We start from the raw sequence: 25,163 nt of genomic DNA, 5'->3' as shown, positions 1-25,163 counted from the left end.
TAAGGGGGACATAAGCCTTTATTGTCAGTATCACAGAACATACCCAAGCCTTCACTCATGGATCAAATGATGTACAGATCCTTCCAGCTGATTTATATTTAAGGAATTAGTCAACAGTTCCCACCCAATGTGCAAGACCTTGAAGTGCTATAGCAAATAAATAAGTGTTTTGAGGGATTAATCAGTTCTGTTAAGTGTCCACCTTTAAGGAATAATAGCACAGAGGCCCCGAGAGTTTGACTTAAGTCCTTGTACATAAAAAGTATACACAGAACAATGTGAAGTGAATGTTTTACATTTCATGACATGTGTCAGGACAGTTGAGGGAAATGTTATATGCCTTTATCTAAAGTTAAACCCTGATCAAAGAAGCCCTGAACCAATTCCTAACTTGATAAATGAGACAAAACTACACTCGAGTTACACAAATCCTCAAGATAGGATTTATTCCCCTGTGAATGCTAGTTTCCATTTAAACCACCTAATCGAGGTAGAGCAGTAAATTGGCATTCTATAGATGTTATGAAAACTAAATATATGCTTCACAGGACCAGGGTTGGGAAATGTAGTCCTGAGTTGGTTTTTGTAGTACTATTCTACTCCTCGTTGATCCAGTCCATAGACGGGTCGTGTCCTGCTCCACAATAAGACTCGTTCCCTGACGAAACACATTCAAATTGTTAGCTTAGACATGAGTGTTGTTAAAGGAGCAAGATAACTTGAGTGTCTAACAAATCGTTGCTGGGTGTTTTACTTCAGAACATAAGTTAAAACTTGGCTGCTGTCACTCTACATTGATTATATTTTAATGTAACTTCAAGCAAGCCTTGCCAATCAATATGTTTTCATCCTTTTGCTTCCAAATTATGATTAAGAAATTAACCATAGCACAGCCGTCCTGTAACCAACACCTGCACTCACTTGGGGCCTCCTCTGTGCAGCAGCAGGGGCGCTGGGCCTTGGTCTTTCTTTGGCCAGGTCTGCGGGAGGATGAAACCTGGGACCTGGGTGGAGTAGTCTCCAGGGAGAGGGCCAGGGCAAAGGGTAGCGGGGAGGACGAGGAGGGGGTAAGGGAGGTTGAGGATCCAGAGGCCGAGGAGGAAGAGAGGCCCAGGCCGGAGCTCTTGGCGCAGAGGGCACAGGGTGCGGGGGAGGCGGAGGGCCCACGGGGCATGTGGACCTTCTCCCGGTCGCCAATGTAGAACCGCTGAGCGCCGCTGTGGTGCTCGGCGCGCTCCCGCTGCCAGATAAAGTGGGTAGGCACGATGGCCATCACCTGGAAAGAGGGCGTGTACACAGACAAGGATAAATACACATGGTTAAAGACACAGCCAATTCAAGAGGAGAGATGGTACATTTTGTATTGTCAGAGTTCATAGATACATTTACAATTGCGGCTGACAATAGCAGTAAGACACAGGAACGAATCCTAGTAACTTGACCCACATGAATGTATCTCAAATGTTGGCCCAAATCTGACTGACAGCATGCTTGAGTTATGCACTGATGCATCAAGTTAGAATTCCATCCAGGTCAAGAGAAAGCAGAAGATCTACACCATCATTTCATGTAATGGTTTTGTATACCTACCTCCTCGCAGCAGCGGCGGCTGACGGCAGCCCGGTACTCGATGCGAGCCCACAGCTTGTCCCGCTGCTTGAGAAAGCGAGGGAAGTGCTTCCTCCAGGTCTTGCCAAGTGCCCATGGGAAGATCTCGTACTTGCTCTCCTCCTCGTCCTCCTCCATGGTGTTGGCTAGGTATCTGTGAAAAGAAAAACGTGGCATGAAATATCAGAAATAGGATTCCTAGCTTTTTGTTGCCAGTTATACAATTAATTCTCTCCCTCTTTGGGGGGGATAAGTTGCTCTACAATTACAACGGTTGTTTGTCACAGTCCGCACCGGCCCATTCGATTCTCAACAAATGATACATTTAGGACTTGTAGACTGATACAAATGCATCCATTGAAAGTTACTGAGATGTTCAGAATACAGCGAGTCAACTATTTATTTCAGAGTAGTAGATTCACAGAACTTACAGTGCAATGAAAAAGTTTGTTCTGTTGTGCTCGCCAATACTGAAGCGAGCCCTCTTGAAGTAGACAAACGCCATGGCTAGAAGGTACTGAAATAGGGAAGAGAGGTTGAATTGAAATTGAAATGAGTTTATATATGATGCATCATCATGGCTTGTATACAGGGATGGGCTTTTGAAAAAAAAAAACTGTTCAAATACTCAGTTGTACTTGAATAAAAACATTTTTAGAACAAGTCCCGGACTGGGAAAAAAATGTGCACATTCATCGACAGTACTCGTCAAAAGTTGGGACATGCCTACTCATCTCAGGGTTTTTCTTTATTTTTACTATTTTCTACATTGTAGAATGATAGTTAAGAGAAACTATAAAATAACACATATGGAATCATGTAGTAACCAAAAAAGTGTAAAATTAATAAAAATATACTATATTTGAGATTCTTCAAAGTAGCCACCCTTTGCCTTGACAGCTTTGCGCGTTCTCTCAACCAGCTTCACTTGGAATGTTTTTCCAACAGTCTTGAAGTTTCCGGATTGACTGACCATGTCAAAGTAATGGACTGTCGTTGCTCATTTGAGATGTTCTTGCCATAATATGGACTTGGTCTTTTACCAAATAGGGCTATCTTCTGTATACCACCCCTACCTTGTCACAACACAACTGACTCAAGCGCATTAAGAAGCTGGTTGAGAGAATGCCAAGTGTGTGCAAAGCTGTCATCAAGGCAAAGGGTGGTTACTTTGTAAAATCTCAAATATAAAATATATTTGTTTAACACTTATTTGGTTACTACGTGATTCAATACGTGATATTTCATAGTTTTAATGTCTTCACTATTATTCTACAGTCGTGGCAAATAGTTTTGAGAATGACACAAATATGAATTTTCACCAAGTCTGCTGCCTCAGTTTGTAATGATGGTATTTTGCATACACTCCAGAATGTTATGAAGAGTGATCAGATGATTTGCAATTAATTGCAACGTCTCTTTGCCATGCAAATGTACTGAATCGCCAAAACATTTCCACTGCATTTCAGCCCTGTCACAAAAGGACCAGCTGACATGTCAGTGATTCTCTCTTTAACACAGGTGTGTGAGTTGATGAGGACAAGGCTGGAGATCACCCTGTCATGCTGATTGAGTTTGAATAGCAGACTGAGGGTGGTGCTTGGAATCATTGTTCTTCCTGTCAACCATGGTTACCTGCAAGGAAACACACACCGTCATCATTGCTTTGCACAAAAAGGGCTTCACAGGCAAGGATATTGCTGCCAGTAAGATTGCACCTAAATCAACCATTTATCGGATCATCAAGAACTTCAAGGAGAGCGGTTCAATCGTTGTTAAGGAGGCTTCAGGGCACCCAAGAAAGTCCAGCAAGCGCTAGGACCGTCTCCTAAAGTTGATTCAGCTGCAGGATCGGGGCACCACCAGTACAGAGCTTGCTCAGGAATGGCAGCAGGCAGGTGTGAGTGCATCTGAACGCACAATGAGTGAGGCGAAGACTTTTGGAGGATGGCCCGGTGTCAAGAAGGGCAGCAAAGAAGCCACTTCTCTCCAGGAAAAACATCAGGGACAGACTGATATTCTGCAAAAGGTAGAGGGATTGGAATGCTGAGGCCCGGGGTAAAGTCATTTTCTCTGATGAATCCTCTTTCTGATTGTTTGAGGCATCCGGACAAAAGCTTGTCCGGAGAAGACAAGGTGAGCGCTACCATCAGTCCTGTGTCATGCCAACAGTACAGCATCCTGAGACCGTTCATGTGTGGGGTTGCTTCTCAGCAAAGGGAGTGGGCTCACTCACAATTTTGCCTAAGAACACAGCCATGAATAAAGAATGGTACCAACACATCCTCCGAGAGCAACTTCTCCCAACCATCTAGGGACATTTAGGTGACGAACAATGCCATTTTCTGCATGATGGAACACCTTGCCATGAGGAAAAAGTGATAACTAAGTGGCTCGGGGAACAAAACATTGATGGCCAGGAAACTCCCCAGACCTTAATCCCATTGAGAACTTGTGGTCAATCCTCAATATGCGGGTGGACAAACAAAAACCAACAAATTCTGACAAACTCCAAGTATTGATGATGCAAGAATGGCCTGCCATCAGTCGGGATGTGGCCCAGAAGTTAATTGACAGCATGCCAGGGCGGATTGCGGAGGTCTTGAAAAAGGGTCAACACTGCAAATATTGACTCTTTGCATTAAATTCATGTAATTGTCAATAAAAGCCTTGGACACTTAGGAAATGCTTGTAATTATACTTCAGTATTCCATAGTAACATCTGACAAAAATTTCTAAAGACACTGAGGCAGCAGACTTTGTGAAAATTAATATGTGTGTTATTCTCAACTTTTGGCCACGATTGTACAATATAGAAAATAGTAAAAATAAAGAAAAAAACACTTGGAGTTGGTGTGTCCAAACTTTTGACTGGTACTGTATATGCAAACCATGCGCAACAATGCATAATTTATCACCATAATGAATCCTATTTGCGGAAATTATAATTCTGCCAAAAAAAACAAGTGCCATTTTAAGATTAATTTATTGAAACCGCAATATCAACTGGTTACATTATATCGTGGAACACAATCTTCAGCCTATGGCTGTGCAATGGCCTTGTTTTGTTAATTTAGCAGACATGATGCTCTTATTTCCCGAGCCCTTACTACAGTCAAGACACCTATTTTATAGTAAAAAAAACATGTTATATAACAGAATAAAATAGTGCGAAGTGATGAGCATCTCGAATAGTTCTCAATTAGTGATCATTTGAAACTGGGCTCAATATGGCAAGTCTAAATAAAAAATGTTCAGGGTTACAAACCAAAATCTGTCTTGTTTTTGACTTAGTTCATTCTGCCTGTTCTTTGGGATTTTCTAAATGGATTAACAATTCCACATTGAACACACTTCATGGGGATGAATTAGTCATGGCATCTGTTTGGTGAGTAGGCCTAGGCTTAATGATTCTGATGAAAATACACTCCGTCTCTATCAAACAGATGATTTTGCATATTGTCAGTGTGGAACCTGTCTATGTTTAGGGAGTTTATAGCCTAGGCTAACCAATTCTAAATGGCACTAGCAGTTTGCAAAAGTAGGGTCGGCACTAGTTACCATAGCCAAAAAGTCAAACCTGACCTATTTCTACAATTTATCTTCTTTAAAACCTAACCACACTGCTAACCGTATGCCTAACATTAAGACCAAAAAGCTATTTTTTGTTTTCAGGAATGTCTTCAATATAGCCAAGTTTGACTTTGTGGCTGTGGTAACTAATGACAACCGCAAAGTAGCCCAGGCATTAAATAGACTGGACGTAATTAGTCCAAAACTCCAGCTAGTTGTTGTAAAATATTTCCCTACTTCAGTCAACCAGTCCATTTTGAATTTGTGATAAAACTGTAATCATTTGGCAAGGAATGTAGCTTGTGTATCCCGTCAGTTAGATACGTTTTTATAGGCATTTATTTCTGTAGGCCTAAAGGGAGGGAGAAGGGAATTTAGGAAGAACTGTGATGCTTGGCTTGGATCCTTTTTTGTTGTCATGTAAATGCACATGTACAAATGGAACACTAGATTCCGAGAAAATTAACGTGATCTTCAAGACAAAATGTTGACCAAATAGATTTACAGTATTTTTTATTTTTTATTTTTGATCCCTGGTTAAAGATAAAGTTTTGATGTCCGTTCGAGTACTCATGTCCATCCGAAGTTGTATACTTTAATCACTACACACAAATAAAATTGGTAACCTCCAAAGCAATGCTTTTTACCTTGTCTGTGACTTTGCAACAGCAGTCCATCCACAGAAAGTCTTGTATCAAATCATCATCTGTAATCAAATAAAATTGCATGAGAAACCGACTGTTCATTGTCTCTAATCTGAGATGTGCCAAGCCTCAATAAAACAAATTGTTGAGTGGGCTCTATCAACTTTTAACAAACAACCTCAGATATTATGACTGGTGTAAGTGGACTGTACTCTTTGGCTCACCAAAAAGTCTGAAGAAGGCTGCCATCTCTTCTCGTTGAATGACAAGTGTCGGGCCCCATATGATTTTTCCCTTTGCGGCCTCGACATGACTTTGGCTGGGTTGACTCTTGCCAGGAGGCCCCTGGGCCACTTGCAGGTTGGGTCTCTTCAGCCTCAGGCCTCTCTTGATCTGGAGGGTGTGTGCTGTGTTGGGTTTGATTCTCACCGTGACTGAGGGGGGTGTCTGGCACCAGCTGTGTGTGTGTTTCATCATGCTGCTGATTAGTTCATGAATGGTCACTAGTGAAATGTTTTCTGAGGGAGTGTTCCTGACCTGGTAGTGACATAAGTAGTGTGGGATAAATTAATGACTGGCAACAATGTGATACAATTCTATTTTGACATGTTTTAGTAGCTAGTTGACGTAGATAAATTAGTTAAGAACCAATTGCTTTGAAACTAGCTACGCTGGAGAAATGATAGCGAGTTAAAAGGTCAGCAAGCATAGACATTCATTTTGTAGCTAACTGGCTAGCAACATAAACAACTACGTTACTGCACAGCTAGTTATCCGGCTCCGTTGGCTAACGACAGAAGCGGTCACTTCGGCTGGCTATGACAGGAGCCGGCTGCCAAAAGTCTATGGGGGACAACCACACAATTCATTTTGTTGACTTACGAATATGTTGGTCTACAGATGAAGTAGCCATATCTTACCTTTGCTTAGAACAAATAGTAGTGTGGTGTCAGAGTCAGACGTGGAAATCAAGACTTGAAGAAATCTGAAAGGTTTCCTCAGATCGTCCTATGCTACAGTAACTAGCTAGCTGCTATGTTGTTGTGACAGGGCAAGGAAAACAGTTGTTATTCGAGTAAAAGTGTATCAACTGGGTAATTGGTATGTGTATGGTTATTTCAGTAAACAATTATTTAATGAGGGGGAAACTGTCAATGGTGAAATGAAAGGTGCCTCCTCGTCCTCTCACACAGGTGCAGGCGACTAACTGCTTGACGGGAGCGCGCTTGAAGACACGTCGAAGAATGGAACTGATTTTTATCAGAACCGCGCAATGTCGTTTACAGACGGGCAATTGAACAGGGAGAAAACCCGCCTACGATGTGTAGAGACCTAGGTCCAAATCGCCTCCTTCAATTTCACCTCGGACCTCCATTAGTGCGCCTCCGCCATATGCACAAATGTCCCAGAACTTGGGGCTTGAACATTGTGTAGGAATAATTAGACACTTTAAAGTGGTATCCATTCATCATTTTTTGAGTTTGCGCAATTTCACACAAAGTAATGGAGAGACGTGCCTAATTATGATCAACCGGTATTTGTTTGTGTTTAATATCGAGGCTTGACACATCACGTGAAGTACCTCGAGTACAAAATTAAATGTTTACAATATCAGGGTGAATTTTCTCATTCGCATTGCATTCTCGTTTTATAATTTAAATGTGCAACATTCATTGCATCATCCAAGTCACAAGTGTGTCCCACTGAAGTATAATAAGAACGGTGTGCCCTCCGAAATGTATGTTTTTTTGTTGTTGTTGTAGGCTACAGGTAGGAATTAGGGATGCAAGCAGAGGATGCTGATGAAGTAGGCCTATAGCAAGAAGTAAAAAATAGTTAGCCCAACTAAGTAATCATTAAAGATTTGCATTATCTCAATTATAATTATGTCACTGCATGACATTGAACATTTGTTATAACCGACAATTATTATAGTCTTTGAAGCCAAAAACAGGACATGTATTTTGGGGAAATGCTCTAAATAGCAAGTTGATGTGTTTATTTTCATACCAATATATGAAACCAAAATTGCACTAGTTTACTGAAAAAATATAAATTAGGCTTACAACTATCACAGCCAGGGGCACATTGGCCATTTGGCAATTCTGGTAAATTACAGATGGGCTGGACCATTTTTGTGTTGGGTGGGCTGGTGGAAATTGACACACACAAAAAAAATGTAAATAAACTCAAAGAAAACAAGGAAAAAGGTTACATTGTCAGTGGTCCAAGGGCCTGTTAAGATCATTTAAAAAGATTGTTGCATAATTTCACTGTTATAGTAATTTGTAATGCGGTGGCATCAGTTCAGCTAAACCTAGGGAATGGCAAAATCTCTAAAATTATTTTTGGAGAACAGCAAAAACAACAACAAAAAATTACTCCAAGCATGAATTATATTAGGTTTAAAGTCTGTGGAACTCTGTGTACAATTTCAAGCACTACTCAACCTCCTCATAAATTAACTCTACTTGTGGAACTGCAACATGAAATAAATGCATAATACACGCTACCAAGTCACAACAAGGCTGACTTCAAATGCCGCCATCACTGTGAAAATAACCAGTGAATAACACAGCTGACCGCAAATGCAAACTATGCCAGATAAATCCTACACATGCATTGAAATAAAAGGCATACACTGCCGTTCAAAAATGTTTGTCAATTAAAATAACATCAAATTGATCAGAAAAACAGTGTAGACATTGTTAATGTTATAAATTACTATTTTAGCTGGGAACGGCTGATTATTAATTAAATATCTACATAGGCATACAGAGGCCCATTATCAGCAACCATCACTCCTGTGTTCCAATGGCACGTTGTGTTAACTAATCCAAGTTTATCATTTTAAAAGGTTAATTGGTCATTAGAAAACATTCTGCAATTATGTTAGTACAGCTGAAAGCTGTTGTTCTGATAAAAGAAGCAATAAAACAGGCCTTCTTTAGACTAGTTGAGTATCTGGAGCATCAGTATTTGTGGGTTCGATTAAAGGCTCAAAATGGCCAGAAACAAATAACTTTCTTCTGATACTCGTCAGTCTATTCTTGTTCTAAGAAATTAAGGCTATTCCATGTGAGAAATTGAAACTGAAGATCTCGTACAATGCTGTGTACTACTCCCTTCACAGAACAGCGAAAACTGCCTTCTAGGCAGAGTTGCAAAGAAAAAGCCATATCTCAGACTGGCCAATAAAAATAAAAGATTAAGATGGGCAAAAGAACACAGACACTTGACAGAGGCAAGTTTATTTGCTGCTTTAATCAGAACAACAGTTTTCAGCTGTGCTAACATAATTGCAAAATGGTTTTCTAGTGATCAATTTGCATTTTAAAATGATAAACTTGGATTAGCTAACACAACGTGCCATTGGAACACAAGAGTGATAGTTGCTGATAATGGGCCTCTGTACGCATATGTAGATATTCCTTAAAAAGTCTGCCGTTTCCAGCTACAATAGTCATTTACAACATTAACAATGGTGGCCCCAGGACCAACTTTGGGAAACACATAGTGGAGCTCTGTGGCATCGTGGTGAATGAACTGCACCCAACGCAGCTGAACTAGTCGCCAGCTATATAATTTTTTTTTAGATTTTTTTTTTCAGTTAGGTAATCTACAATGCATACAGTTGAACTCAGAAGTTTACATACACTTAGGTTGGAGTCATTAAAACTCGTTTTTCAACCACTCCACAAATTTCTTGTTAAACTATAGTTTTAGCAAGTCGGATATGACATCTACTTTGTGCATGACACAAGTAATTTTTCCAACAATTGTTTACAGGCAGATTATTTCACTTATAATTCACAGTATCACAATTCCAGTGGGTCAGAAATTTACTTACACTAAGTTGACTGCCTTTAAACAGCTTAGAAAATTCCAGAAAATTATGTCATGGCTTTAGAAGCTTCTGGTAGGCTAATTGACATCATTTGAGTCAATTGGAGGTGTACCTGTGAATGTATTTCAATGCCTACCTTCAAACTCAGTGCCTCTTTGCTTGACATCATGGGAAAATCTAAAGAAATCAGCCAAGACCTGATTGTAGACCTCCACAAGTCTGGTTCATCATTGGGAGCAATTTCCAAATGCCTGAAGGTACTGCGTTCATCTGTACAAACAATACTACGCAAGTATAAACACCATAAGACCACCATAAGACCGCAGCTCCTAGAGATTAATGTACTTTGGTGCGAAAAGTAGAAATCAATCCCAGAACAACGGCAAAGGATCTTGTGAAGATGATTGAGGAAACGGGTACAAAAGTATCTATATCCACAGTAAAATGAGTCTTGTATTAACATAACCTGAAAGGCCGCTCAGCAAGGAAGAAGCCACGGCTCCAAAACTGCCATAAAAAAGCCAGACTACGGTTTGCAACTGGACATGGAGACTAAGATCATACCAAAAAAATGTATGGTTTATTTGCTACGTGAGGTTTATTTGATCGAATAGACGTTTCGTAATGCATAATACGAGTGTACTGACATAAGTAGGACACGTGACATCCTGGCAACTGAGAAAAAAACACTTAATTTCGGAGTTGTTTCGAGAATGCATATTCATGATTGAGGCAAGTAGCATAGCGTCTCTCTCCAATGAACACAGGAGGTTGACCTCAACAACCCTCATCGAATATTTAAGTTAAAGGCCCAACGGGGTGTGGTATATGGCCCATATACCACGGCTAAGGGCTGTTCTTAGGCATGACTCAAAGCCGTGGTATATTAGCCATACACCACAAACCCTGAGGTTCTTTATTGCTATCATAAACGTAATTAGGGCAGTAAAAATACATGTTTTGTCACACCCATTATATATGGTTTGATATACCACGGCGGTCAGCCAATCAGCATTCAGGGATCGAACCACACAGTTTATAATTCAAAATAGGTTACAAAAATTAGATGTGGTGGATACCAATCCAAAGAAAGGATAGGCGGGAGCTAAACGGTGCGCCGTGCCGCTTTGTGGACAACGACTGCCATTGTTCGGGCGGATAGACAAGTCTCTTGTCAGTATATCCATAATCTTTGCTTGAAAAGAACGTTGTCAGAGGGCAGACTTTCGAAAAGCTTCTGGACAGTGCGAGAGCCTTCACGAACAGAAAGGGAAGAGAAAGCATGGCTTTAAACCTTACCATCAACAGTAGCAACCCTCCTTTAGGTAAGCGTGATAGTATTGTTTGCTAGGTAAAGCTCAAATATGGATAAGAATCTTTGGCTAGTAAAAGTAAGCTATCATGTGTCGCCTGACAGTGAGGGTCCGTGATGACAGTTCATTATAGCTACTGAGAGCTAGCTAGACTTCTGTTGTCGTGACACAATGTCGAAACTATCGCCAGGAAATAAGTAATTATAGATGTTATGTTGATATTTAATGTAGTAAATTGATCCTAGCTATAGTTAGATATTTTATGTTCTCAATGCATGCTGTAACAATAGTCGTTGGAAATGTCAGCTAAATAAGTCACAACACAGCTAACGTAGCTAGCTAGCTTAATAATGAAGCTACGCTAGATGGGAAGTGAACCAGTATTTGGACCGACGATGAATATGACGAGATGATCTTTCTGCCCAGAATGCTTCTAGTCATCTAACCATTAGACAGCTCTGCAAGCGTTGACTTACTGTATGTCAACGCGTTCGTTACTCACCAAATACCTGCCCTGCCTGCAACTATCTTCATTTACTTTTGTTTCGCCCGGTACAGTACAGTACCTTAACATATTCACACCCCTTGACCTTAACCACATTTTGTTGTTACAGCCGACATTTTTAAATTATCTACACACGATACCCCATCATGTCAACGGGGAATTATATTTTAGAAATGTTTACAAAATGCTGAAATATATTGAATCTATAAGTATTCAGCCCCTTTTATGGCAAGCCTAAATAACTTAAGGAGTAAAAATTTGCTAACAAGTCAGATAAATTGCATGGACTAACTGTGTGCAATGGTGTGTAACATGATTTTATTTTAATGACTACCCCATCTCTGTGCCCCACACAAACACAGCAAAAAAAGAAAGGCCCTCACTGTCAACTGCGTTTATTTTCAGCAAACTTAACATGTGTAAATATTTGTAAGAACATAACAAGATTCAACAACTGAGACATAAACTGAACAAGTTCCACAGACATGTGACGAACAGAAATTGAATAATGTGTCCCTGAACAAAGGGGGGTCAAAGTAACAGTCAGTATCTGGTGTGGCCACCAGTTGCATTAAGTACTGCAGTGCATCTCCTCCTCGTGGACTGCACCAGATTTGCCAGTTCTTGCTGTGAGATGTTACCCCACTCTTCCACCAAGGCACCTGCAAGTTCCCAGACATTTCTGGGGGGAATGGCCCTAGCCCTCACCTGCCGAGCCAACAGGTCCCAGAAGTGCTCAATGGGATTGAGATCCGGGCTTGTCGCTGACCATGGCAGAACACTGACACTCCTGTCTTGCAGGAAATCACACACACAATGAGCAGTATGGCTGGTGGCATTGTCATGCTGTAGGGTTAGGTCAGGATGAGCCTGCAGGAAGGGTACCACATGAGGGAGGAGGATGTCTTCCCTGTAACGCACAGCGTTGAGATGGCCTGCAATGACAACAAAGCTCAGTCCAATGATGCTGTGACACTCTGCCCCAGACCACGACGGACCCTCCACCTCCAAATCGATCCCACTCCAGAGTACAAGCCTCAGTGTAACTCATTCCTTCAATGATAAACATGAATCTGACCAACCGTGACTCGTCAGTGAAGAGCACATTTTGCCAGTCCTGTCCGGTCCATTGACGGTGGATTTGTGCCCATAGGCGACGTTGTTGCCGGTGATGTCTGGTGAGGACCTGCCTTACAACAGGCCTACAAGCCCTCAGTCCAGCCTCTCTCAGCCTATTGTGGACAGTCTGAGCACTGATGGAGGGATTGTGCGTTCCTGGTGTAACTTGGGCAGTTGTTGCCATCCTGTACCTGTCCCATAGGTGCGATGTTCGTATGTACCGAACCTGTGCACGTGTTGTTACACGTGGTCTGTCACTGCGAGGACGATCAGCTGTCCATCCTGTCTCCCTGAAGCGCTGTCTTAGGCGTCTCACAGTACGGACATTGTAATTTACTGCCCTGGCCACATCTGCAGTCCTCATGCCTCCTTGCAGGGCACATTCACGCAGACGAGCAGGGACCCTGGGCATCTTTCTTTTGGTGTTTTTCAGAGCCAGTTGAAAGGCCTCTTTAGTGTCCTAAGTTTTCATAATTGACCTTAATTGCCTACCGTCTGTAAGCTGTTAGTGTCTTAATGACCGTTCCACAGGTGCATGTTCATTAATTGTTTATGGTTTATTGAACAAGCATGGGAACAGTGTTTAAAGCCTTTACAATGAAGATCTGTGAAGTTATTTTGATTTTTTACAAATTGTCTTTGAAAGACAGGGTCCTGAAAAAGGGACATTTCTTTTTTTTTTTAAGGCCCTTCAAAGTCGTGCTGGGAGTTTCAAGCACAGAGTCAACCACACACACCAGGGAGGTTTTGTGACAGCTGGTGCAATTGAGTCAGGTTTGTGGGCCTACTTGCTCGCACATGCTTTTTCAGTTCTTCCCACAAACTTTCTATGGGATTGAGGTCAGGGCTTTGTGATGGCCACTTCAATACCTTGACTTTGTTGTCCTGAAGCCATTTTGCCACAACTTTGGAAGCATGCTTTGGGTCTTGGTCCTTTTGGAAGACCCATTTGTGACCAAGCTTTAACTTCCTGACTGATTTCTTGAGATTTTGCTATACTCTATCCACATCATTTTCCTGCCTCCTGATGATGCCGTCTATTTTGTGACGTGCACCCCCACCCCCACAACATGATGCTGCCACCCCCTTGCTTCACGGTTGGAATGGTGTTCTTCAGCTTGCAAGCCGCCCCGTTTTTCTCCAAACGGTCATTATGGCCAAACAATAATATTTTTGTTTCATCAGACCAGAGGACATTTCTCCAAAAAGTATGATCTTTGTCCCCATGTGCAGCTGTAAAACTGGCTTTTTTATGGCGGTTTTGGAGCAGTGGCTTCTTCCTTGTTGAGCGGCCTTTCAGGTTATGTCAATATAGGACTCATTTTACTGTGGATATCAATACTTTTGTACTGGTTTCCTCCAGCATCTCCACAAGGTCCTTTGCTGTTGTTCTGGGATTGATTTCTACTTTTCGCACCAAAGTACATTCATCTCTAGGAGGCAGAATGCGTCTCCTTCCTGAGCGGTATGACGTCTGCGTGGTCCCATGGTGTTTATACTTGCGTACTATTGTTTGTACAGATGAACGTGGTACCTTCAGGCATTTGGAAATTGCTCCCAATGATGAACCAGACTTGTGGAGGTCTACAATTTATTTCTGAGGTCTTGGCTGATTTCTTTAGATTTTCCTATGATGTCAAGCAAAGAGGCACTGAGTTTCAAGGTAGGCCTTGAAATACATCCACAGGTACACCTCCAATTGACTCAAATTATGTCAATTAGAATACAAGAAGCCTCTAAAGCAATGGCATCATTTTCTGGAATTTTCTAAGCTGTTTAAAGACACAGTCAACTTAGTGTATGTTAACTTCTGACCTACTGGAATTGTGATACAGTGAAATAATCTGTCTGTAAACAATTGATGGAAAAATTAGTTATGCACAAAGTAGATGTCTTAACTGACTTGCCAAAACTATAGTTTTAACAATACATTTGTGAAGTGGTTGAAACACATAGGTTGGAGTCATTTAAAACTTGTTTATCTAAACTTCCGACTTCAACTGTAGGTACCTCAGGTGCATATTTGGTGAGTAAATGGCTATCTGGTTAATTAAAACATTTTGCGAAATGTTTCTTGCAAGGTCATAAGATGGCTGCATCTTAAGTCATTTTCGCACATGGTTCAAGATGATCCAGCCACCCTAATCATAGACTGTTCTCTCTGCTACCGCACCGCAAGCGATACCTGAGTGCCAGGACTTGGTCCAGAATGCTTCTTAACAGCTTCTACCCCCAACCCATGAGACTGCTAATCAAATGGCTATTTGGACTATTTGCACTGACTCCCCCCTCCATTTTTACACTGCTGCTCCTCGCTGTTTTATTATCTATTATCTATCTATCTATTATCTATGTACAGTACCAGTCAAAAGTGTGGACACATCTACTCATAAGAGTTAAAAATACATTCTACATTGTAGAATAATAGTGAAGACATCAAGTATGTAAACACATGTGGAATCATGTACTAACCAAAAAAGCTTCACCTGGAATGCTATATTTTATGAGATTCTTCAAAGTATCCACCCTTGATGACAGCTTTGCACACTCTTGGCATTCTCTCAACCAGCTTCATGAGATAGTCACCTGGAATGCATTTCAATTGACAGGTGTTTCTTGTTAAATGTTCATTTGTGGAGTTTCTTTCCTTCTTAATGCATTTGAGGCAATCAGTTGTGTTGTGACAAGGTAGGGGTGGTATACAGAAGATGGCCCTATTTGGTGAAAGACCATATTATGGCAATAACAGCTCAAATTAGCAAAGAGAAACGACAGTCCATTACTTTAAGACATGAATGTCAGTCAATCTGGAAAATGTCAAGAACTTAGTTTTTTCAAGTGCAGTCGCAAAAACCACCAAGCGCTGTGATAAAACCGGCTCTCATGAGGACCGCCACAGGAAAGGAAGATCCAGAGTTACCTCTGCTGCAGAGGATAAGTTCATTAGAGTTACCAGTCTAAGAAATTGCAGCCCAAATAAATGCTTCAGAGTTCAAGTAACAGACACATCTCATCAACTGTTCAGAGGAGACTGCATGAATCAGGCTTTCATGGTATAATTTCTGCAAAGAAACCACTACTAAAGGACACCAATAAGAAGAGACTTTCTTTTGACAAAAAACGCAAGCAATGGACATTAGACCGGTGGAAATCTGTCCTTTGGTCTGATGAGTCCAAATGTGAGATTTTTGGTGTGGGCCTGCCATGCTGGTGACACTGTCAGTGATTTAACTTTTTTTTTTTATAAATTGAAATCAAGACACACTTAACCAGCATGGCTACCACAGCATTCTTCAGTGATTCGCCAGTCCCATTAAGCGCAAACCAGATGGGATATCATTTGTTTTTCAACAGAACATGACCCAAAACATACCTCCAGGCTGTGTAAGGGCTATTTGACCAAGGAGAGCGATGGTGCTGCATCAGATGACATGGCCTCCACATCACCCGACCTCAACCCAATTGAGATGGTTTGGGATGAGTTGGACCGCAGAGTGAAGGAAAAGCAGCCAACAAGTGCTCAGCATATGTGGGAACTCCTTCAAGGCTGTTGGAAAAGCATTCCAGGTGAAGCATTTTTGTTTACTACATGATTCCATATGTGTTATCATAGTTTGTCTTCACTATTATTCTACAATGTATAAAATATAAATACCCTTTAATTTTAACTTTATTTAACTAGGCAAGTCAGTTATTAAGAACAAATTCTTATTTTCAATGACTGCCTAGGAACTGCCTGTTCAGGGGCAGAACGACAGATTTGTACCTTGTCAGCTCAGGGATTCGAACTTGCAACCTTTCGGTTACTAGTCCAACGCTCTAACCACTAGGCTACCCTGAGTAGGTGTGTCCAGACTTTTGACTGTGGCCCCACACATTGACTAGTTCCCCCTGTGTATAGCCTCGTTACTCTTTTTTAAAACTTTTTTTATTTTTATTTTTTTACTTTAGTTGATAAATATTTTCTTAATGTTGGTTAAGCTTGTAAGTAACCATTTCACGGTAAGGTCTACTACACTTGTTGTATTCGCATGTGACAAATAACATTTAATTTGAGTCTATTTTTCTTTGGATAGTTGCTGTCATGGCGTTTGCAATAATAACTTGCTGATGCAAACGACGTAAGAGACCAGCTGGAATTACTTGAACTGGTTTATGCATTCCAATCAGAATTTATCATTGGCTTGTTGATGGGAAGTTATTCACAGTTTAAAGCTGTTGAGTACACAAAAACAACTGAAACCACTCTTGTGACTTTTGTTACAGAACAATTTTGGCAAGTTTCTTAAGTATGCATACTAGCTAGTCTAAAATACCAAACACAAGCATTCTGGATGATATCATAATCATGTTTGTTTCCAACATTTAGGGTTGTTTTTCATCAAGAAGTCAGTTCTGCTTCGTGTTTTGTTTCCTTGCCTTGATACTAACGAGGATCGTGATACTGGTATCGTCCTGGCCCTAGTTGACAGATATTTGTCAATTAGACCGACCGCCTCAATTCGGTCTTATGTTGCAACATTTGAAATCATGTTTATTTTTTATTTTTTACATTGTGTAAAAGTAGATTCAGATAAAAAATTTAAAAAAAATGGTATATCAAACACTGCAGTTGAGGAACATTGGGAAAGTAATTCTGATTTGAAAGGTAATTAACTAGTAACCCTCCTTTTGGTAAAATGGCCCTTGAATGTTTTAGTACGCCTACTGGAGAGCTCTTCTTTGTCTACACCTATTAAGTAGGTAGGTGTAATTAGCTAAACAGTAAACCACAATCCTAACCCACACCTACAGTACGAACGCATTGTCATACCTAGCCACCATGCATGTAACGCTGGAGTATGAATCTGCAGGTAGGTAACTAGCTAACGTTCGCTAACTTGCTAACAGTACGCTTTAACTTGCAAGGAAAACAACTTTCTGACAAAATTAGCAATGCATAATATCTGAAAATGTAGTTAGACTCTTACCCATACACATGGATGAATACATCACAGCAGCGTGTCTTTTCTGGGCAGCAATGTTGAGCGCAGTAGCAACACTTCTGCAGTTTTCCATGGCTAATGTTATATTTTTCAAAAAAGCTGCAGTAGCAAGGATTGTCTACACATACTGAGCAGCTAATGTTATAGACAGGGTTGCAAACTAATTTTCAGGGTAAGTTGCTCGAGGCAGGTTGATTTGTTGCTAAATTACGTTGTGATGTCATTGCGTGACAATGTAAAACTGAGTCATTATGTAGAATACACAATAACGTTACTCAAATTGACTGGTCATCTCTGCAAAAAATATGATTTGACATTTGTTCAGGTACAGACTGCGACTCTATTCTGTACTTCTGGCTGTACAATTTTGATTGAGACATGTTGATTCATGTTCTGTTCAAGATCGAACATCCATGACCAACTATATTCATTGGGTTTGGCTCGTCGAACCAGTACTACTGCTGCTGCTGTCAGCCAACAATGATTTGCAATTTGCTGAAATTGCTGCTGGCCTGCTGCTTCATGTGCACTAGCTGAGCGCCTGCTGCTGACGTCACTCACAATGCACTTTCGCAGCCAGGCATGTGTGTTGTGACTGAGTGTGTGACAGAGAAAATTGTTTTTGTGTCATTTAGAGGGAAAATGCGTGCATTTTAGCATTTGAGTCACTTTTCAAAAGTTGCTAAAAGTTCAAAATACAATTTTAAAAGTTGATAAAATTGTTGCCATGGTAGTCTGAAAAATTGCTTAATCTAGGAACAAAATTGCTAAATTTGCATCACTGGTTATAGACCGAAGCGCGCTACATGGCAGACCAATCCGAACTCATCTCTAGGAATGTCCAGCCTATCCATTGTCTGGCGCACAACAATGTGTGAACATAACATTTTGTGTGTTTTGGAACTTGTTTAGTCTCTGGGGTGCCCCCTGGCTAGTTGGTAACTAAGGGTTATGAAATCAACACACACACACACACACACACTTTCCACTTTTATATTTAGGGCACTCTGTCAAGTAATGGATGCATGATAGGACTGGTGAGGTCTTTAGTTTCCAATTACATTGTGATTACTTTCTTTGCCTGCAGGGGCGCTGTTGGCAGCCGAGCATGTGAAGGGCAGCGTGAACTTGTCTGTGGATGAGGGCAAAGACAACAAGCTCCGTGTCTCAGAGTGAGTACACAACTACCACAACACCTAGCAATGGCTTTTTCTTCACAAATGTTTTCGTGACGATGTGTCATTGATGTGTGAAGAGAGAGTAAAGGATTTGTTACATTTTACGTTTAGCTACTTGACACTTTAGTGTTTTTTGCCGAAGTACCAATAGTGACTAGGCTTATATAAGGACGTTTTATAAGGCACAATAATCAAGTGTTTTGTCTGGCTGACAGTGGTTATTCTCCCCCTCTCTCCCTCAGGTCAGTGCAGTTCAGCGACGTGAACTCCATCACGCGCTACCTTGCCCGTGTGACTCCCACTCTGAGCTTGTACGGCTCCAACATGCTGGAACAAACTGAGGTGATAGACTAGCACTGCCACACTGATTCCCAAGTGCTTGGGCTTGCCCAACATTTACCCAGCATTATTAGCTCTCGCTGTGTTATGGCTACTCAACTCAGAGCTTGGAGGCCCCACTAAATACATTTTTATATATATTTTTTTAACCCGCTTTTTACACTTAACCCAGAAGCCAGCCACACCAATGTGTCGGAGGAAACGCCGTACACCTGGCGAACATGTCAGCGTGCATGCGCCCGGCCCGCCACAGGAATTACTAGAGCCCGATGGGACAAGGACATCCCTGCCGGCCTAACCCAGACGACTCTGGGCCAATTGTACGTCGCCTTATGAATCTCCCAGTCGCGGCCGGCTGAGACACAGCTTGATATCAAACAAGGATCTGTAGTTATTCTCCCCTTGAGTTGCGTTCCCATGCAAAACTAGACAGATAGCTAACAACTAAGTCTTCAATAAAACTCCCAAGGCGTGACTTTTCTTGAATGAATATATTGAAAACGTTTGTTGTGAAACTGCAAAATACAGAAAAGAATATACTTTAGTATTCAATTCACACCGACATACTGTAGCTGTACATTCAACATTTGAAGTTGCATAAATGCAAAGCACGCGCTAAGGTACCATGCATCTGGCATGATGCCAAACCATATAGCTAATTGTTACTCATATGGTAATTTGCTCCTTTCATTACTCTAATAATGTACAACCATCTATGTAGAATAACAAAGCATATTACACTAGAAACAGTAACAAAACTACAGTATTGTATATTTTACAATTTGTTTGCATGATACATAATACAGCTAACGACATACATTAAAGGCATTGCAATTTGTGAGTAAATGCAACCAACCAACATTGATATGTAAGCAACTCTATCACTAACAAGATTATCATCATTAGCTAAATGCTTGAATCGAACTTACAAACAAATATTTTCCAAGGCTGAAGCGTGACAAGAAATAACTACATGCTTCTATGCGTGCAGAACAAATTCTCTACTTCCTGTTTGCGTAGTCTAAGTACCAGAAATCTCCACTAGGGGGCAAATAACGCCATTGAACACAATGAAAATCCAATTTAACCCTTGTAATAAAATAATCTGTTACCTTCTAACAGGATGGCAGCACAGTAGTAATGCAGTGCCTTAGACCGCTGCACCACTCGGGAGGCCCTCACTAAATTAATTCAGCCATTCACTGCTAATTAATGGATCAACTTATTATTACTTGAACCTTATCAGTTGTGATGCAGCTATATCCAAGGCATTTCAGATTGTGTGGCATTCGGTCCCCTCCCCTCCTTACTATTGCTCAACCAGTCAACTTTTCAATCCCCTCCTCTGTCTCTCTCCAGGTGGACCACTGGATGGAGTTCAGTACGCGGCGCGTGTGTGGCCAGTCGGGCCTAGCTACGGCCCTGGGGGAGCTGGACATGGCCTTGGCTCTGCGCACATTCCTGGTGGGCCACAGCCTGACTCTGGCCGACCTGTGTGTGTGGGCCGCGCTCAAAGGTCAGTCAGTCCCAGTGACTCAGCTGACCCTAGTGGGCGTCTAACTATAAAGATGGATGGGGTCTTGTCTCTGACTATGATTCAATAATATGACATGCAATTTTATCAAATTGATTACCTAACGTTTAATTGATTACGTGATTGAATTAAACAATGCAACAATTAAACATTAATAACCTGGGGCACCACAGAAGCATTAAGTAATATAATAATTTATATAGAGTTGTTATCTCCTGAATCCACTCTCTTAAAGATATGAATATCTTTTATATCAATAGCAGTTAATTATTAATCGTCACCTCGATTGGTCTCATTCTGATTGTCGTAAGTACTTGGTTATCTGCACGAACCCTGGCTAAGAAGTTGAATCAGCAATACACAAATTGGCTCTATTATTTATTTATTTATTTATTTATTTATTTATTTATTTACTAAATACCTAAATAATCACACAGAATTACACATAGATCTTCATTGTAAAGGGTTTAAACACGGTTTTCCATGATTGTTCAATGAACCATAAACAATTAATGAACATGCACCTGTGGAACGGTCGTTAAGACACTAACAGCTTACAGACGGTTGGCAATTAAGGTGACAGTTATGAAAACCTATGACACTAAAGAGGCCTTTCTAGTTACTCTGAAAAACACCAAAAGAAAGATGCCCAGGGTCCCTGCTCATCTGCGTGAACGTGCCTTAGGCATGCTGCAAGGAGGCATGAGGACTGCAGATGTGGCCAGGGCAGTAAATTGCAATGTCCGTACTGTGAGACGCCTAAGACAGCGCTACAGGGAGACAGGACGGACAGCTGATCGTCCTCGCAGTGACAGACCACGTGTAACAACACCTGCACAAGATCGGTACATCCGAACATCACACCTGCGGGACAGATACAGGATGGCAACAACAGCTGCCCGAGTTACACCAGGAACGCACAATCCCTCCATCAGTGCTCAGACTGTCCGCAATAGGCTGAGAGTGGCTGGACGGAGGGCTTGTAGGCCTGTTGTAAGGCAGATCCTCACCAGACATCACCGGCAACAACGTCTCCTATGGGCACAAACCCACCATCGCTGGACCAGACAGGACTGGCAAAAAGTGCTCTTCACTGACGAGTGGCGGGTTTGTCTCACCAGGGGTGATGGTTGGATTTGCGTTTATCATTGAAGGAATGAGCGTTACACCGAGGCCTGTACTCTGGAGCGGGATCAATTTGGAGGTGGAGGTTCCGTCGTGGTCTGGGTCGGTGTGTCACAGCATCATCGGACTGAGCTTGTTGTCATTGCAGGCAATGACGCTGTGCGTTACAGGGAAGACGATCTCCTCCCAATCTCCTCCCTCACGTGGTACCCTTTCTGCAGGCTCATCCTGACATGACCCTCCAGTATGACAATGCCACCAGCCATACTGCTCATTCTGTGTGTGATTTCCTGCAAGACAGGAATGTCAGTGTTCTGCCATGGTCAGCGACAAGCCCGGATCTCAATCGCATTGAGCATGTCTGGGACCTGTTGGCTCGGCGGGTGAGGGCTAGGGCCATTCCCCCCAGAAATGTCCGGGAACTTGCAGGTGCCTTGGTGGAAGAGTGGGGTAACATCTCACAGCAAGAACTGGCAAATCTGGTGCATTCCATGAGGAGGAGATGCACTGCAGTACTTAATGCAGCTGGTGGCCACACCAGATACTGACTGTTGCTTTTGATTTTGACCCCCCTTTGTTCAGGGACACATTATTCAATTTCTGTTCGTCACACGTCTGTGGAACTTGTTCAGTTTGTCTGTTGTTGAATCATACAAATATTTAAACGCAGTTGACAGTGAGGACGTTTCTATTTTTTTGCTGCGTTTGATCTGTCCTGTCATGAAAAGCCCCTAGTGGGCTAACCCAATATGATGGCTGGTTACGCATAGGAAGGGGGTTGGGTTTCAATGAAAGAGCGTAATTATGCATTCTAATAACCGCCCATTCGGGAAAAGGAAAATGCAATATATATATTTACTCTGAGTTGCGCTTCGATAGATTGGTCGAAGACCTGAAGACTGGTTTTCCCAGCAGAGATCGCCATTGTCCTTTTTGAAGAATCTTTCTAGTCGTAAAGTTGTAGAGCGGATCCGTTAATATTCCCTGTTATTATGAGATTGTCTGTCCTTTCTTAGGCCATGTACGCTTAAAGCTGGAGCTGATAACTCAACGTCTAGGAGGTATCACTTCTTCTTTAGGGAATAATCATTAAAAGTTCATACCAAGTTGCCACAATCAGCTCTCGCTGTATTCTGGCTGGTCTAGTTGAAATTAACCATTTCTGCGTGGTGATTGTCAGCTCCACGTTGAAATTTGCCCTTTTAAACGTATGGACACCAGTCCTCATGTCATTGGGAACTGAGGTTGACTTCTGTCAACGGGCTTTTGTACTGGGGGAGAGAAGGGTGTGTTTCATTGGTTGAGAACAATGTCTGTTCACTTGGGAGTGGCCACTGAGTGAGAATCAGTTTACTTATGAAAACAATTCTCTCATTTAGAAGCTAAAATCACATTTCATCTCCTCACAAATAGTTTCATATTTAAATTGCACAATTCCATGTGAATCTGCTAACTAGAATGTGTTGATTTACCAAGATACAATTTGTCCTCCTATCATCATATATAATGTTCCAGACAACAACTGATCTGACATCGTATTCTTTAAGTACCAACGGACACTTTCAACTGGTTGAGAAAGGGCAATATTGTTCCATTCCCCAACCTTGTGATGATACTGTACTTTCTCTGTGGTAACACAGGGTTTTCCAATAGTCCATTCTGTAGAGTGGAGAGAAAAGGGGGAAAGGTTATTTATGGGGGGTCATAAACCTCACCCAACAGGGCAACGTCATGACAGTGTAGACAGTCATACATAATAGCGCAGGCAAATGTATATCTAAAAACTAAACTATTTAGATGCACCTTGTACTAGATGCACAGAGCTATATTGATAACATCTATCTGATGTTGAGGGGTCGAGGCTAGGCATTGATCTTGGACTTGACAGTTGTATGTTCTTGCCCTCTCTCTTTCTCTCACACATTCACACGTGTGTCCGTACAGGTAGCAACGAGTGGCAGTCAATCCAGAAGCAGGCGGGGTTGTTCTCTCACGTGGCTCGCTGGTTTTCATTCCTGGGCTCCCAGGTACCCTTTACTGCAGTGGGCAACAAGTATGCCAACAGCAAGGCCCCTCCTCGCAAGTCCGATGTAAGTAACCTTTGGCAGTTGTGTTAACTAGCTGTATGTCTCCCCTTTGCATTGGAAATAATGGATTTCTGTCTGTAAGTCCAATGTACAGTGCCTTGCGAAAGTATTCGGCCCCCTTGAACTTTGCGACCTTTTGCCACATTTCAGGCTTCAAACATAAAGATATAAAGCTGTATTTTTTTGTGAAGAATCAACAACAAGTGGGACACAATCATCAAGTGGAACGACATTTATTGGATATTTCAAACTTTTTTAACAAATCAAAAACTGAAAAATTGGGCGTGCAAAATTATTCAGCCCCCTTAAGTTAATACTTTGTAGCGCCACCTTTTGCTGCGATTACAGCTGTAAGTCGCTTGGGGTATGTCTCTATCAGTTTTGCACATCGAGAGACTGACATTTTTTCCCATTCCTCCTTGCAAAACAGCTCGAGCTCAGTGAGGTTGGATGGAGAGCATTTGTGAACAGCAGTTTTCAGTTCTTTCCACAGATTCTCGATTGGATTCAGGTCTGGACTTTGACTTGGCCATTCTAACACCTGGATATGTTTATTTTTGAACCATTCCATTGTAGATTTTGCTTTATGTTTTGGATCATTGTCTTGTTGGAAGACAAATCTCCGTCCCAGTCTCAGGTCTTTTGCAGACTCCATCAGGTTTTCTTCCAGAATGGTCCTGTATTTGGCTCCATCCATCTTCCCATCAATTTTAACCATCTTCCCTGTCCCTGCTGAAGAAAAGCAGGCCCAAACCATGATGCTGCCACCACCATGTTTGACAGTGGGGATGGTGTGTTCAGGGTGATGAGCTTGTGTTGCTTTTACGCCAAACATAACGTTTTGCATTGTTGCCAAAAAGTTCAATTTTGGTTTCATCTGACCAGAGCACCTTCTTCCACATGTTTGGTGTGTCTCCCAGGTGGCTTGTGGCAAACTTTAAACGACACTTTTTATGGATATCTTTAAGAAATGTCTTTCTTCTTGCCACTCTTCCATAAAGGCCAGATTTGTGCAATATACAACTGATTGTTGTCCTATGGACAGAGTCTCCCACCTCAGCTGTAGATCTCTGCAGTTCATCCAGAGTGATCATGGGCCTCTTGGCTGCATCTCTGATCAGTCTTTTCCTTGTATGAGCTGAAAGTTTAGAGGGACGGCCAGGTCTTGGTAGATTTGCAGTGGTCTGATACTCCTTCCATTTCAATATTATCGCTTGCACAGTGCTCCTTGGGATATTTAAAGCTTGGGAAATATTTTTGTATCCAAATCCGGCTTTAAACTTCTTCACAACAGTATCTCGGACCT

At 41.7% G+C, this 25,163-nt stretch overlaps 2 protein-coding genes across 5 annotated transcripts in view; one reads left to right on the top strand and one right to left on the bottom strand.

Moving 5' to 3' along the window:
* On the bottom strand, positions 1-7,190 carry spdya (speedy/RINGO cell cycle regulator family member A). The gene is made up of 7 exons (XM_021585703.2): positions 6,746-7,190; positions 6,050-6,362; positions 5,829-5,887; positions 2,040-2,125; positions 1,591-1,762; positions 922-1,276; positions 1-658 (listed from the first exon to the last, which is right to left on the bottom strand). The coding sequence occupies exons 2-7, from the start codon at positions 6,300-6,302 to the stop codon at positions 597-599; spliced, it is 987 nt and encodes a 328-aa protein (XP_021441378.1). The 5' UTR covers positions 6,303-6,362; positions 6,746-7,190; the 3' UTR covers positions 1-596.
* A 2,998-nt stretch (positions 7,191-10,188) lies between these two features.
* LOC110506264 (bifunctional glutamate/proline--tRNA ligase) overlaps positions 10,189-25,163 on the top strand; it is a 58,797-nt gene continuing 43,822 nt past the window's right edge. For 2 of the 4 annotated variants that reach the window (XM_021585698.2, XM_021585699.2), the window contains exons 1-5: positions 10,196-10,997; positions 18,682-18,766; positions 19,015-19,114; positions 20,471-20,627; positions 23,715-23,860. In XM_021585698.2, coding sequence (XP_021441373.2) covers positions 10,955-10,997; positions 18,682-18,766; positions 19,015-19,114; positions 20,471-20,627; positions 23,715-23,860 — 531 coding nt within the window. In that variant the 5' untranslated portion in view covers positions 10,196-10,954. Of the gene's footprint in view, positions 10,998-18,681; positions 18,767-19,014; positions 19,115-20,470; positions 20,628-23,714; positions 23,861-25,163 lie in introns of all 4 variants that reach the window. The other 2 variants (XR_002470940.2, XM_021585697.2) reach the window with 2 other exon arrangements.

This window comes from Oncorhynchus mykiss, chromosome 26, assembly GCF_013265735.2.
Source record: "Oncorhynchus mykiss isolate Arlee chromosome 26, USDA_OmykA_1.1, whole genome shotgun sequence".
NCBI lineage: Eukaryota > Metazoa > Chordata > Actinopteri > Salmoniformes > Salmonidae > Oncorhynchus > Oncorhynchus mykiss.
The sequence above is the reverse complement of the archived record's forward strand: the minus strand, read 5'-3'. Positions and strand labels throughout refer to the sequence as shown.

Excerpts from the sequence above, each read along its gene's own strand:
- spdya (XM_021585703.2), bottom strand. The coding sequence starts at position 6,302 with ATGATGAAACACACACACAGCTGGTGCCAGACACCCCCCTCAGTCACG. Across the intron at positions 1,763-2,039 it reads ACAAACTTTTTCATTGCACT|ATACCTAGCCAACACCATGG; the intron begins GTAAGTTCTGTG and ends TTCTTTTCACAG. Across the intron at positions 659-921 it reads CTGCACAGAGGAGGCCCCAA|GGAACGAGTCTTATTGTGGA; the intron begins GTGAGTGCAGGT and ends GTGTTTCGTCAG.